Raw genomic sequence first — 16,005 nt, 5'->3', positions numbered from 1 at the left:
TTAGTCTATAGTCTAGTTTGGTCTATAGTCTAGTTTAGTCTATAGTCTAGACTATAGACTAGACTATATACTAGACTATATACTAGACTAGACTATAGACTATACTAGACTATAGACTAGACTATATACTAGACTATATACTGACTATAGACTAGACTATATACTAGACTATAGACTAGACTATAAGCTAGACTATAGTTTTCGCATGGGACAGTAATGAAAGAAATTCCTAGGTTATAGTTACTCACAATTGTTCAAAAATTTCTTTTACTTCTTACGTTTTCAAATGTTTGTGTGCGTTAACATTTTAATAAAGTCAATATTTTATTTTAAATAAACATTTCAATAACTTAAAGTGAAAATCTGCCTTAAAAAATTATAACCAACATCCAACCAACAAAAGCCACTTAGGGTAAGAGAAATGTTTATTACAATTTACACACTTATTTTCTAATAATCTTTCAATTTGTCTCTTTACATTTTTCCAATAATTTTCAACTCGAATCAACTAGATGGCCATCTAAAGCTAAACTGCGTAAACACATGTATTGCCACGATACGAACAGACAAAAAGTTTGCGATCAATGTGGCAAAACATTTGCCTGTAATTCCAGTATGCAAAAACATGTCAATTCCGAACATTCCGAAATTAAACCAGAACCTCAACAATGTAAAATATGCAATACCTGGTATCGCAACATGTCGGGCTTGAGAACACACATGAAATTTATGCATGAAAATATTGGAGGTGAACATCGTTGTCAGATCTGTAATAAAGTATCGTCAAATGCACGAGCTCTACGAAGGCACATCTATTTGAATCATGAATGTGAACGCAAATACAAATGTCACATGTGTGAGAAGGCCTTTAAAAGAGAACAGGATTTGAGAGTATGTATTTTGGTTTTTAATGCCCTAAAATAAGTAAAATAATTATGTTTAACTTGTTTTCTAGGAACACATTTCTGTACATACAGGTGAAGCCTTGTATACTTGTCCCAATTGTCCCATGACATTTTCCTCTAGTGCCAATATGTACAAACATCGTCAACGTTTGCATAAGGCCGAGTACGCGGCACATAAGCAACAACCTTTGGCCTTGAATATCATAAAACAAGCTAAATCTATGCCAAATACAGTGCGCACTAAAAGACGTATGATTGTTGATCCACCTCAGTCGTCGGAAATTATTATGCCTCCCACTTCGGCCCTGTTAAATCAACAGCTTGTTATAACATCACAATATACTACTATAGCACCAAATTTGGCTAAATTACATGATTAGAAATAAGAAATAATAATATTAAATCATTAGGTGTAAAAATTATGTTTTTTTTTTCAGAAGAATATAAATAAGTACTATAATAATGGAGAAGTTTTTAAGAGGTTTATTTGTTCTTATAAAAGATATGCTTCCTTTTAGAAATAAATATGTTTTAGTTTGTCAAATACAAAACAATCATGGATGGATTGTTCAATTATCTGGTGTATGGTTATTAATTTTGGAATTAACAAGGATTTAAATTAAAATCACCCAAGTTTGAAACATTCATCGGCAGAGACAAAGTTAAAATTTGTGAATATTTGGAATTTTTCTATAAAAAGGTAAGAAATTATTATGTATCTATTAATGAATTTTAATTAAACTTTAGAAAAACATTCTTTGAATATTTTTTCAAATTAAAAAAATTTACTTATTGTGTGAAGTTCGGTTCGATATCTGGAAAACCTCATGTTTTGAATTAATTTTGAGGCCAGATTCGGATGTAGCGCTGCTTAATCCTTTAGAAAAAGTATACTTTTGTGTTATAAATTTGTTGGCCTATGTTATTTAGAAAGTAATTATTCTAAAGTTTATTTTCAACCCGATTATAGCCTAGACATTATCATTATACCCTACACCACTTTAGTGGGGAGGGTATTGGATTTGTGTGTGGTATATTGTTTGTAACATACAAAAATATTCGTCCTAGACCCACCTTAAAGTATACCAATCGGCTTAGAATCGTTTTCTGAGTCGATTAAGCTATGTCCGTCCGTCCGTCTGGCTGGCTGTCCATGTAAACCTTGTGCGAAAGCTACAGGTCGCAATTTTCAAGATAATTAGATGAAATTTGGCACGCACGTTTTATTTGACCCAAGGACGAAGCCTATTGAAAATGGTTAAAATCGGTCCATTATTTCACCTAGCCCCCATAGAACAGAACCCCCCCGAAAAGGGCTTTTGAGCTCATAATTATGTTAAATATACAGATATATCGATAAAATACGGAACAACTAAGTTTTATAGAAGTCTTGATGACCTTGCCAAATTTCATAAAGATCGGGCCCCATTTGACCCTAGCTCCCATACAAAGCCCCCTTCTGAAAATTACTTGAATGTCCTAAATTAACTTATAAACACAAATATCGCGATGAAATTCAGCAAAATAAAATATTATGTAAATATAAATATATTCACAAAATGTTATCGGGCTTGGTCCATATTTGCCCCTAGCCCCCATACAAAGCCTCTTTCAGAAAATTAGTTTTTCATCCATAAATTGCTTAAATGTATCGGAACAAGGGAATATTGAAGATAAATGCTTTATTATGAGAAATAAATCACATTTAATATTCATAACTGGTGTAGGGTATCATATGGTCGGCCACGCCCGACTATACTTTCTTACTTGTTTTTAACTACTTTTTTTGATCTATGATGAGCGTTCTCACTGGAATATGCTTATGATTTAAACAGGAAATTGGGATTTGTTTGATTCGTTCTTGTTCTCAAAAATAAGCAGTTCTTTTGCCAAGGAAAAGATCGAAAAAGGTCATAGCTTATATTGCACCAATGTATCACAAAAACGCCGACAATTTGGGATTTTAGAACATTGAGTCATTAACAAATTCATCACTATTCTGCAATGTCTCCAATTGGCAACTTTGATATTTTGCATTTCGAATCGATACTCCGTTACTAAAGAAAACAACTTTTAAAAAACGTAACTACGATCGTAATGCATAATACACACAATCGTAAAGCATTGAAACGAAATGGAATTGCTTCATCTTCTTACGATTCTGATTTGTGTTGGAATACCCTTTTTTCGATCATTGCGTAACTTAATGTGGAAATAGAATCGAAATTCAAGGGTGATTAACTATGTTGATTAATTTTGTTGATGTAACACACCACTCTAGAGGGAAGGCACTAGTTTTAGGTTAGAGAACACCACTCGGAGACCACAAGGTCCATTGTGATTCCCTTCGTAGTGTGTGAAAATCCAAAGATAGAGAAACAAAACTCTAAAAATAACAATTTAACAAGTAAAATTTAGAGTGGAATAAAGGCCGAATCGATTCACTAAGGAAAGAGTTGTGAGAGAATTGCACACCTATATCCATCTTGGACCCGCCGTAAAAACTGCAGACCCATCTAACAGTCTATCAGATAAAAGCCTATCGTCCCTAGTTGGAAATTCCATTAGAGGTTTTTCTCTTCAAAGGTCTTTGTCATTTCTCAAGACCTCTCACCAAACTATACAACCATAAGAATGTGTAAATCCAATTTAACATATCCGGTTGCGGACTCCAATTCTTCTCTATAGAATTCTTGCATGGGTATTATGCATTGAATGCCTTTCTCGTCCTTTCTTGCGTATTTTCTTTCTATGAAAGATTATTTCGACGTTATCTTACATTGGCAGCCTAATGCTAGTTCAAGTTTCACAGAATTAACGCCCAGTCCTTTTGCTTTCGCTCATATCAAGAGCTTATCTAATAATAATGATGTAACTGATCGTGGATAGAAATTTTCCTTTGGCTAGTAACACAATGTCATCTGCATAGTCCACAATTTTCTTGCCTTTTGAATCAAATAGCTTTAGAATACCGTTAACCAGTAGTAGCCACAATAGGGGAGATAAAACATCCCCGGTAATCTTCATTTTCAAGTCGTCCTCAATACAACTTATCACCTTATGTAGCGCACTCTTAACAGATTTACCCAAAAAGTAGGCATGTTGTACACCACTAATGTGGTGAGTATCAATTAGAATAATCAGTCTCTCACGTGCTTTAAAGATATCAGAAGATGGGCTAATAGTTCTAGAATCGTTTGGCTTGCCTTCCCGTCCTTGGGTATAAAAATAACCCTAACCAAAGGCATTTCCTATAAATATTCAGGTAAATTATTTAATTTTCTCTAGTATGGGCGGATCAATGATCGGATCAATTCTAAAATTTTTTATTCATATGATCTATCAGTTGAACATACCGATGTCAACAGTCAACCGACGACACCTTTTAGAAATTCTGTTACTTAATTCTGAACTAATCTGGATTTTTGTTCGTTTGAGGATCATTTTGAAATTTTCGAAAATTTACATGATAAAATAATCTACAAATCATGTTAGAATTTTAAAACTGTCAAAGTTATTATATCTTTTTTAAAAATTTTAGAAAATTGAAATTTATGGTCCAAAAATTAAAATAAAATTTTATTATTTTCGACAATTTTCAAAATTTGTTTAGCAATATGAACCTAAATGACTAAATCGTTTTCGAGATATCAGCTATTTTGATAAAAAATGTTCGATAGTTTCATTCGAATTTTGAATTAACACTCTATTATCTGAAGCATTTTCAATACATTGGTTTTTCTTTAGCGGTTAAATGAAACATATTTGTCGGAAAATGTTCACTTAAACTAGTTGGTGCAAAGTAAATGGGAAATTCAAAATTTCTTTGTTAATGACACAAACTTATATGTATGTAGTATACCAGTGAACTCTGTCAATAACTCGTCTTCGTAAAAGCCACTTAGGGTAAGAGAAATTTCATTATTCTCTGTTAATGTTGCAAAAATAATACTATACAAAATCACTATCATTTCATTTTCAGATTACCTTCTGAAAGTAAATTACGTGAACACATGCATAGTCATGATCCAACAAAACGACAAATATGCGATAAATGTGGTAAAACTTTTAAGAATAATTACAATATGAAAAAACATGAAGAATCTGAACATTCTGAGGTAAAACCTGAACCTCAACAATGTACCATTTGTAATACATGGTATCGCAATTTGGCTGGTCTAAAGACCCACATGAAAATATGCACGATAATATGGGCGAAGAACATCGTTGTAATATTTGTAATAAAGTATCAACTACACAACGAGCCCTTAAGCGTCACATCTATTTAAATCATAAGTGTGAAAGAAATTCAAGTGCAATATGTGCGAAAAGGCTTTTAAAAGGGGTCAAGATTTAAGAGTAAGTGAAAAAGTACTGTTTTTTTTTTTTTTTTAAATACACCCTGATCAATTTATATTTGTACTATTTCACAGGAACATATTTCTGTGCACACGGGAGAAGCTTATATACCTGTCCCAATTGTCCTATGACCTTTTCGTCTAGTGCCAATATGTATAAACATCGTCAGCGTTTACATAAGGCTGAATATGCAGCCTATAAGCAACAGGCCATGCCTCCTAATATAATAAAGCAGGCTAAAACGGGAGCTGCAAATAAAATTCGCTTCAAAAGACGTTTTATTGAGACGACTAGTGAATCTCATGAACATCTTATTACGATTTCCCCCGAAGTTAATGTTACAATGGAATTTCAAACAAATCCTACTCTGTTGAATTCACAATTATTAACCGCCGCTCAATTTGATTTGCAATAGTTGTAATTTATTTAAATTAATTGTTTTTTATATACATCTCCCTATTAAAGGGTTAATCGTTTTAATTATGTTTGTATACAGGTGAGGTATGGTTAACCTTACTAAAAATTTTTGTAATAAAATATTATCCCAAGGATAAAACGTTTTTGTATTATTACTGTTTTACTGCTAACTCTTAGATATTTGATATATGAATATAATAAACCTTTTGCTAAAAACTTGCTAAATAGTTCTAATTGCTTTTGAATTTCAGCAAAGTGACCCAAATTATGATCGAAAGAAGAAGCTTATGATTAGTCAATAAACCAGCCAATAGAACTAATCCCATGGTCTAGTCAAGAGATTAGTTCATAGACTAGAGCAGAGAGTAGTTAATAGATTAGTTCATGGACAACTTAAAAGAGTAGTCCATAGACTAGTGTAAAGACTATAGAGGAGACAATAGACTAGAGAATAGACTAGAGAATAGACTAGGCAATATACTAGACAATAGCCTAGAGAATAGACTAGACAATATCCTAGAGAATAAACTAGACAATAGACTAGACAATAGACTAGACAATAGACTAGACAATATCCTAGAGAATAGACTAGACAATAGACTAGACAATAGACTAGACAATAGACTAGACAATAGACTAGACAATAGACTAGACAATAGACTAGACAATAGACTAGAGAACAGACTGGACAATAGACTAGACAGTAGACTAGACAATAGACTAGAGAATAGACTAGACAATAGACTAGAGAATAGACTAGACAATAGACTATAGAATATACTAGGCAATATACTAGACAATAGCCTAGAGAATAGACTAGACAATAGACTAGAGAATAGACTAGACAATAGACTAGACGATAGACTAGACAATAGACTAGACAATAGACTATACAATAGGCTATATAATAGACTAGGCAATATACTAGACAATATCCTAGAGAATAGACTAGACAATAGACTAGACAATAGACTAGACAATAGACTAGACAATAGACTAGACAATAGACTAGACAATAGATTAGACAATAGACTAGATAATAGACTAGACAATACACTAGACAATAGATTAGACAATAGACTAGACAATAGAGTAGCCAATAGACTAAAGAATAGACTAGACAATAGACGAGACAATGGACTAGAGAATATACTAGACAATAGACTAGATATTTGACTAGGGAATAAACTAGACAATAGATTAGACAATAGACTAGACAATATACTGGACAATAGACTAGACAGTAGACTAGACAATAGACTAGAGAATAGACTAGACAATAGACTAGAGAATAGACTAGACAATAGACTAGACAATAGAGTAGAGAATAGACTAGGCAATATACTAGACAATAGCCTAGAGAATAGACTAGACAATAGACTAGATAATAGACTAGACAATAGACTAGACGATAGACTAGACAATAGACTATACAATAGACTAGACAATAGACTAGAGAACAGAGTGGACAATAGACTAGACTGTAGACTAGAAAATAGACTAGAGATTAGACTAGACAATAGCCTAGAGAATAGACTAGACAATAGACTATAGAATAGACTAGGCAATAATAGACTAGACTAGATAATAGACTAGACAATAGACTAGACGATAGACTAGACAATAGACTATAGATTAGACTAGGCAATATACTAGACAATAGCCTAGAGAATAGACTAGACAATAGACTAGACAATAGACTAGACAATAGATTAGACAATAGACTAGACAATAGAGTAGCCAATAGACTAAAGAATAGACTAGACAATAGACGAGACAATGGACTAAAGAATATACTAGACAATAGACTAGATAATTGACTAGAGAATAAACTAGACAATAGATTAGACAATAGACTAGACAATAGACTGGACAATAGACTAGACAGTAGACTAGACAATAGACTAGAGAATAGACTAGACAAGAGACTAGAGAATAGACTAGAGAATAGACTAGACAATAGAGTAGAGAATAGACTAGGCAATATACTAGACAATAGACTAGACTATAGACTAGACAATAGACTAGATAATAGACTAGACAATAGACTAGACGATAGACTAGACAATAGACTAGACAATAGACTAGATTAATAGGCTAGACAATAGACTAGACGATAGACTAGACAATAGACTATACAATAGACTAGACAATAGACTAGACAATAGACTAGACAATAGACTAGGACAATAGACTAGACAATAGACTAGACAATAGACTAGACAATAGACTAGACAATAGACTAGACAATAGACTAGACAATAGACTAGACAATAGACTAGACAATAGACTAGACAATAGACTAGACAATAGACTAGACAATAGACTAGACAATAGACTAGACAATAGACGAGACAATGGACTAGAGAATAGACTAGACAATAGACTAGACAGTAGACTAGACAATAGATTAGACAATAGACTAGACAATAGACTAGACAATAGACTAGACAATAGACGAGACAATGGACTAGAGAATAGACTAGACAATAGACTAGACAGTAGACTAGACAATAGATTAGACAATAGACTAGACAATAGACTATTACAATAGACTAGACAATAGACTAGACGATAGACTAGACAATAGACTAGACAATAGACTAGATAATAGGCTAGACAATAGACTAGACGATAGACTAGACAATAGACTATACAATAGACTAGACAATAGACTAGACAATAGACTAGACAATAGACTAGACAATAGACTAGACAATAGACTAGACAATAGACTAGACAATAGACTAGACAATAGACTAGACAATAGACTAGACAATAGACTAGACAATAGACTAGACAATAGACTAGACAATAGACCAAACAGTAGACTAGACAATAGATTAGACAATAGACTAGACAATAGACTAGACAGTAGACTAGACAATAGACTAGACAATAGACGAGACAATGGACTAGAGAATATACTAGACAATAGACTAGATAATTGACTAGAGAATAAACTAGACAATAGATTAGACAATACACTAAACAATAGACTAGACTATAAATTAAATCTATTGCTAGCAAGTTTAAGTTTTTCTCTGTAAAGAAAGTTTAATGTTAACTTAAGTATTTCTCTATAATGGAAGTCTATCGCAAGTTTAGGTTTTTCTCTGTAAAAGAAATCATTCGTTAGCTAGAAAAGTCTATCGTTTGCTAAATCTTTTCTATATAAAGGAAACATGTCCAATGAAATTCATTGCCAGCTGAAGCTTTCCTCTATGAAGGAAATCAGTGACCAAGGAAATCTGTTACTTTCTTTTCTAAAGGAAGTTTTCTTGTAGTTAAAGTTTATCTTAGTTTTCACTGCATGTTTTTAAGAAACCGGAATTAATGACAAAATTTTTTCTATTCTAAGATTTGCCAAATTTAAATTTCTTAAATATTTAAGTTACAAAAACGTGTCCTATAATTGAAACTACATACATTGGAAAAAAAAACTCCGCTATGTAAATATTAGATCAGACAATATTTTTTATACTACGACAAACTTCTATTTGTTTTAGATTTCCCAGCAAGAGTAAACTCTCATCTCACCTGCCTGTACACAGTACTATTTGCACCTGTATATGCGATATTTGTGGGAATACGTTTTAAAAATAAATTCACACTTAAAAAGCACATTGAATATCATCATTCGGAAAATCCACGAAAAGATAAAGACCCCCAAACATGTCCTATTTGTCATAAAGTGCTACGAGGCCATAAGGGTCTAAGGGCCCACATGAAAAACATACACGATGACAATGGGGAGGAGCATCGTTGTAAAATCTGTAATCATGTTTCAACCACGGCCAAAGGTTTAAGAGTACACGAGATCTTTCGTCATGAAAAGGAAAGAAAACACAAGTGTTCGTTATGTAATAAGGCATTCAAGAGGCCATTGGATTTAAGAGTAATTATTTATTATAATAGAATATATGGAACAGTGTGATCATATTTGTAAATGGATTTTTTTCTGTCTTCTTTTAGGAGCATATTGCTACGCATACAGGCATGTCTTTGTATAAATGTGCTGAATGTCAGGCGACATTTAAGTCAAATTCAAATTATTATCATCATAGAAGGCGTTTTCATAGTGGAAAATCTAAAGCTGACTTATTGATTAAAATAGCCGATTGTCCTTAATAATGTAAATAACTGTACATTTATTTTTTATATGTTATTATAAATAAATGAGATATTATTAAGAAATTTTATGGAGTTTTTCTATAGTCAATTTTTTCACCATTTTGTTTTCAAACTTCTGAGTAAGGCATGGTAAATGCAGTACTTTAAAAACTTTTGATAAGTTGTCCATATAGTAGTCAATGAACCAGTCTATAGTCTAGTCTATAGTCTAGACCATAGACTATAGTCTATAGTCTAGTCTATAGTCTAGACCATAGACTATAGTCTATAGTCTAGTCTATAGTCTAGACCATAGACTATAGTCTATAGTCTAGTCTATAGTCTAGTCTATAGTCTAGACCATAGACTATAGTCTATAGTCTAGTCTATAGTCTAGTCTATAGTCTAGTCTATAGTCTAGACCATAGACTATAGTCCTATAGTCTAGTCTATAGTCTAGACCATAGACTATAGTCTATAGTCTAGTCTATAGTCTAGACCATAGACTATAGTCTATAGTCTAGTCTAGAGTCTAGACCATAGACTATAGTCTATAGTCTAGTCTATAGTCTAGACCATAGACTATAGTCTATAGTCTAGTCTATAGTCAGACCATAGACTATAGTCTATAGTCTATCTATAGTCTAGTCTATAGTCTAGTCAACAGTCTAGTCTATAGTCTAGTTCTTTTAGTCTAGTCTATAGTCTATAGTCTAGTCTATAGGTCTAGTCTATAGTCTAGTCTATAGTCTAGTCTATAGTCTAGTCTATAGTCTAGTCTATAGTCTAGTCTATAGTCTAGTCTATAGTCTAGTCTATAGTCTAGTCTATAGTCTGTCTATAGTCTAGTCTATAGTCTAGTCTTAGTCTAGTCTATAGTCTAGTCTAGTCTAGTCTAGTCTAGTCTAGTCTAGTCTAGTCTAGTCTAGTCTAGTCTAGTCTATAGTCTAGTCTAATTAGTCTGTCTATAGTCTAGTCTATAGTCTAGTCTATAGTCTAGTCTATAGTCTAGTCTATAGTCTAGTCTATAGTCTAGTCTATAGTCTAGTCTATAGTCTAGTCTATAGTCTAGTCTATAGTCTAGTCTATAGTCTAGTCTATAGTCTAGTCTATAGTCTAGTCTATTTTTCACCATTTTGTTTTCAAACTTCTGAGTAAGGCATGGTAAATGCAGTACTTTAAAACTTTTGATAAGTTGTCCATATAGTAGTCAATGAACCAGTCTATAGTCTAGTCTATAGTCCAGACCATAGACTATAGTCTAGTCTATAGTCTAGACCATAGACTATTGTCTATAGTCTAGTCTATAGTCTAGACCATATACTATAGTCTATAGTCTAGTCTATAGTCTAGTCAATGTCTAGTCAATAGTCTAGTCAATAGTCTAGTCTATAGTCTAGTCTATAGTCTAGTCTATAGTCTAGTCTTTAGTCTAGTCTTTAGTCTAGTCTATAGTCTAGTCTATAGTCTAGTCTATAGTCTAGTCTATAGTCTAGTCTATAGTCTAGTCTATAGTCTAGTCTATAGTCTAGTCTATAGTCTAGTCTATAGTCTAGTCTATAGTCTAGTCTATAGTCTAGTCTATAGTCTAGTCTATAGTCTAGTCTATAGTCTAGTCTATAGTCTAGTCTATAGTCTAGTCTATAGTCTAGTCTATTTTTCACCATTTTGTTTTCAAACTTCTGAGTAAGGCATGGTAAATGCAGTACTTTAAAAACTTTTGATAAGTTGTCCATATAGTAGTCAATGAACCAGTCTATAGTCTAGTCTATAGTCCAGACCATAGACTATAGTCTAGTCTATAGTCTAGACCATAGACTATTGTCTATAGTCTAGTCTATAGTCTAGACCATATACTATAGTCTATAGTCTAGTCTATAGTCTAGTCAATAGTCTAGTCAATAGTCTAGTCAATAGTCTAGTCTATAGTCTAGTCTATAGTCTAGTCTATAGTCTAGTCTTTAGTCTAGTCTTTAGTCTAGTCTATAGTCTAGTCTATAGTCTAGTCTATAGTCTAGTCTATAGTCTAGTCTATAGTCTAGTCTATAGTCTAGTCTATAGTCTAGTCTATAGTCTAGTCTATAGTCTAGTCTAGTCTATAGTCTAGTCTATAGTCTAGTCTATAGTCTAGTCTATAGTCTAGTCTATAGTCTAGTCTATAGTCTAGTCTATAGTCTAGTCTATAGTCTAGTCTATAGTCTAGTCTATAGTCTAGTCTATAGTCTAGTCTATAGTCTAGTCTATAGTCTAGTCTATAGTCTAGTCTATAGTCTAGTCTATAGTCTAGTCTATAGTCTAGTCTATTTTTCACCATTTTGTTTTCAAACTTCTGAGTAAGGCATGGTAATGCAGTACTTTAAAACTTTTGATAAGTTGTCCATATAGTAGTCAATGAACCAGTCTATAGTCTAGTCTATAGTCTAGACCATAGACTAGTCTATAGTCTAGACCATAGACTATAGTCTAGTCTATAGTCTAGACCATAGACTATAGTCTATAGTCTAGTCTATAGTCTAGACCATATACTATAGTCTATAGTCTAGTCTATAGTCTAGTCAATAGTCTAGTCAATAGTCTAGTCTATAATCTAGTCTATAGTCTAGTCTATAGTCTAGTCTTTATTCTAGTCTATAGTCTAGTCTATAGTCTAGTCTATAGTCTAGTCTATAGTCTAGTCTATAGTCTAGTCTATAGTCTAGTCTATAGTCTAGTCTATAGTCTAGTCTATAGTCTAGTCTATAGTCTAGTCTATAGTCTAGTCTATAGTCTAGTCTATAGTCTAGTCTATTTTTCACCATTTTGTTTTCAAACTTCTGAGTAAGGCATGGTAAATGCAGTACTTTAAAAACTTTTGATAAGTTGTCCATATAGTAGTCAATGAACCAGTCTATAGTCTAGACCATAGACTATAGTCTAGTCTATAGTCTAGACCATAGACTATAGTCTAGTCTATAGTCTAGACCCATAGACTATAGTCTAGACATATACTATAAGTTCTATAGTCTCGTCTATTAGGTCTAGTCAATAGCTTAGTTCAATTAGTCTAGTCTATACGTCTAGTCTATAGTCTAGTCTTAGTCTAGTCTATAGTCTAGTCTATAGTCTAGTTATACAGTCTGTCTATAGTTAGTCTATAGTCTAGTCTATAGTCTAGTCTATAGTCTAGTCATAGTTTAGTTCTAGTTCTGAGTCATCGTCTAGTCTATAGATTCAGTCTATATCTAGTCTAATAGTCTAGTCTATAGTTAGTCTATAGTCTAGTCTATATCTAGTTAGTCTATGTCTAGTCTATAGTCTAGCTCTAGTCTCGTCTATAGTCTAGTCTTAGTCGTCTGCTAGTCTAGTCTATAGTCTAGTCTATAGTCTAGTCTATATGTCTAGTCTATAGTTCTAGTCTATAGTCTCGTTCTATAAGTCTAGGTCATAGATCTAGTCTAGCTAGTCTAGTAGTCTAGTCTATAGTTCTCGTTCTATAGTCTAGTTCATAGTCTATAGTCTAGTCTATAGTCTAGTCTATAGTCTAGTCTATAGTCTAGTCTATAGTCTAGTCTATAGTCTAGTCTATAGTCTAGTCTATAGTCTAGTCTATAGTCTAGTCTATAGTCTAGTCTATAGTCTAGTCTATAGTCTAGTCTATAGTCTAGTCTATAGTCTAGTCTATAGTCTAGTCTATAGTCTAGTCTATAGTCTAGTCTATAGTCTAGTCTATAGTCTAGTCTATAGTCTAGTCTATAGTCTAGTCTATAGTCTAGTCTATAGTCTAGTCTATAGTCTAGTCTATAGTCTAGTCTATAGTCTAGTCTATAGTCTAGTCTATAGTCTAGTCTATAGTCTAGTCTATAGTCTAGTCTATAGTCTAGTCTAAAGTGTGTTTATATAGCGTCGGAGTGTTTTCATACAAGTAGTTTTGCATGGCTTTATTTATTTCGACGACTCGATAATGTATTTTCTGGATTCATAATTTCATAACAAACACTTATATTGATGCCCAAATATAATCTTATTTTCTTTATTAATAAACTCTTAAGAAAGACTACATTTACAATCAAAATCCATAATTTAAAATCCTCTAATGTTAAAAACTTTTTGAAATGAAAAATCAAATTTCTTCACATTTTTAACATTCTAGATTTCCTACCGCGAAACATTTGAGTGTTCACGAAAATACACATAATCCGCAAAATATAGTGATTTGTGATAAATGTGGTAAAACATTTCGTAATAAATGTCGTTTGAAATTCCATCACAGACATGATCATTCGAATGAACCGAAACCGGAAAAAATACCAGAACAATGTCCATTGTGTAATAAATGGTATTCATCGAAAGGTAGTGTAAGCGAACATATAAAAAATATGCATACAGACAATGATGTTGAACATCGTTGTCCGACGTGTGGCTTTATATCGACCACAGCGAAAGCTTTAAAGAAGCACATACTCTATAATCATGATGTCGTGCGTAGACATAAATGTAATTTATGTGAAAAGGCTTTTAAGAGACCGCAAGATATAAAGGTGAGTAGAGTTTATTTTATTAATTTACTTTTTTTATGGCTTTTAACTCGTTTTGCTGTTTTAGGAACATATGGCCACTCATACGGGAGAACCTTTGTATACTTGCGTGAATTGTGGTAAAACTTTCAAATCAAAAGCGAATATGTTTCATCATCGTAGACGTTTTCACAGAGCCGAATGGATGGCCGATCGCACAAAACCACCTAAAGAAAAATACTCGAGAAATTAATAAATTAATTGATGAAAGAAAGTTAATAAAATTTAGAAAATATTTCTACTAAATTTTAATTTTATTTGTTAGGAATGACTAAACTCTTTTTGAATTTTAACAGTAACTTATTTCACTTCAAATCCGCCTTTTCATCTCACATTATAGAACTTAAACTTAAGCTTTAATGTTTATAGGAAATCTGTCACTAGCTTAAGTTTTCCTCAAAAGCTCAGGCTTTTCTTTAATTAGCTCAAGTTTTACAAAAAAGCACCATTAAGTGTTCAGTTAAACTTAAACTAAAAAAAACTAAATATTTTTAAAAAAGATTTGAAATTTTCGAAAAAAAAATAAACTCAAAAATGTGCATTCCAAACTATTTATTAAAAAAAAAAAAAAAAACTTCCAGATATCCAAGTAAACGACGCTTAAATGAACATAGACATCATCACAATCCAGCCCGGGCCTATGTGTGTGATCAATGTGGCAAAATTGTCTATACCCTTAACACGCTGCACAAGCACAAGAAAGTTGTACATGGTGTTAAACCACCCAAAACTCCACTGCAGTGCGAATATTGTAAGAGATTTTACACAGGCAAACAGAATTTACAACATCACATACGTAATATGCATAATACAAATGAGGATAAGCGGAATGTTTGTGAACTTTGTGGTTTTGTATCCACAACTAGAGAAGGCAAAATGAAGCATATACGTTTTAAGCACCGGGCGGAAAAGAAATTTCAGTGTGCGGTGTGTGAGAGATCCTTCAAAGTGCCAGCCCTGTTAAAAGTGAGTTTCAACATTTAACGCAATATGTAGTAAAGCTTTGTTGTTCCTAATGTGTGTTGTGTTTGATTTTATAGGAACACATGGCTACCCATACCGGTGTGGATTTGTATAAGTGTTCATATTGTCCAAACACCTTTAAATCCAAGTCCAATATGTACAATCACTGTAAACGTTTGCATGCCGCTGAATTTGAGAACAGAACTACTAAACGCATGCGTATACCGAAAACAGTGCCGAATTTAGTAGATGTTGAAAGTGTTGATTTTGAATTGTTGAACTAATGAAATGTTTTGTTAAGTCTTTAAAAGGGACTATATTCAATACTCTCTAACTTGGATTTGCATGAAAATGAGTTTTTTGATGGCAAAATATTCTGGAAGCCAGACTTTATATCTGATATATTTTCAAAATAAGTTTTCTTAACGATTTAATACAAAATTATTGAAATTCCAACGAATTAACAAAATAAACAGTTTTATTGCTTTCTTAAGAACTAGTATTTTATAAGATAGAGAGTTTTGAATATTGTCTCTCCATATGACATAAAGAAAATATAAAATATCGTAAATTTAGAAAACTTGTTAATATATAGTAATAATTTCCAAGTTCATTATTATAAAGATCTTGAAAAACTTGTGTGTTTTTTTAAAATAAATTATTTTCTAATTCTATTTTAAATTTGAAATAAAATC

General features: G+C 32.5%; 4 protein-coding genes and 1 pseudogene across 4 annotated transcripts in view; all 5 read left to right on the top strand.

Annotated features, from left to right (window-relative positions):
* Window positions 1-411: 411 nt before the first annotated feature.
* LOC119612650 (zinc finger protein 596-like) lies at window positions 412-1,324 on the top strand (the record flags this gene model as incomplete). The annotated part of the gene is made up of 2 exons (XM_037968482.1): window positions 412-891; window positions 956-1,324. Coding segments are annotated over 2 exons (810 nt in total), but the record flags the coding sequence as incomplete, so codon positions are not given.
* A 3,569-nt stretch (window positions 1,325-4,893) lies between these two features.
* LOC119612652 lies at window positions 4,894-5,803 on the top strand (annotated as a pseudogene).
* A 3,433-nt stretch (window positions 5,804-9,236) lies between these two features.
* LOC119612651 (zinc finger protein 699-like) lies at window positions 9,237-9,865 on the top strand. The gene is made up of 2 exons (XM_037968483.1): window positions 9,237-9,579; window positions 9,657-9,865. The coding sequence occupies exons 1-2, from the start codon at window positions 9,409-9,411 to the stop codon at window positions 9,810-9,812; spliced, it is 327 nt and encodes a 108-aa protein (XP_037824411.1). The 5' UTR covers window positions 9,237-9,408; the 3' UTR covers window positions 9,813-9,865.
* A 2,269-nt stretch (window positions 9,866-12,134) lies between these two features.
* LOC119612649 (zinc finger protein 69 homolog) lies at window positions 12,135-14,588 on the top strand. The gene is made up of 3 exons (XM_037968481.1): window positions 12,135-12,145; window positions 13,924-14,311; window positions 14,376-14,588. Exons 1-3 carry the CDS (start codon window positions 12,135-12,137, stop codon window positions 14,538-14,540), a joined length of 564 nt encoding a protein of 187 aa, XP_037824409.1. The 3' UTR covers window positions 14,541-14,588.
* Window positions 14,589-14,866: 278 nt separating this feature from the next.
* LOC119612655 (zinc finger protein 557-like) overlaps window positions 14,867-16,005 on the top strand; it is a 1,149-nt gene continuing 10 nt past the window's right edge. Inside the window, exons 1-2 of the mRNA XM_037968485.1 lie at window positions 14,867-15,313; window positions 15,388-16,005. The exon at window positions 15,388-16,005 is cut by the window's right edge and continues 10 nt beyond it. Coding sequence (XP_037824413.1) covers window positions 14,882-15,313; window positions 15,388-15,594 — 639 coding nt within the window. The 5' untranslated portion in view covers window positions 14,867-14,881 and the 3' untranslated portion in view covers window positions 15,595-16,005. The remainder of the gene's footprint in view (window positions 15,314-15,387) is intronic.

The sequence above is a fragment of the Lucilia sericata genome, unplaced genomic scaffold (assembly GCF_015586225.1).
Source record: "Lucilia sericata isolate MDLA Ls3-8-SP2 unplaced genomic scaffold, ASM1558622v1 Contig001784F_arrow, whole genome shotgun sequence".
Taxonomy (NCBI): domain Eukaryota; kingdom Metazoa; phylum Arthropoda; class Insecta; order Diptera; family Calliphoridae; genus Lucilia; species Lucilia sericata.
Note: the sequence above shows the minus strand (reverse complement) of the source record. Positions and strands in the feature narration are given on the sequence as shown.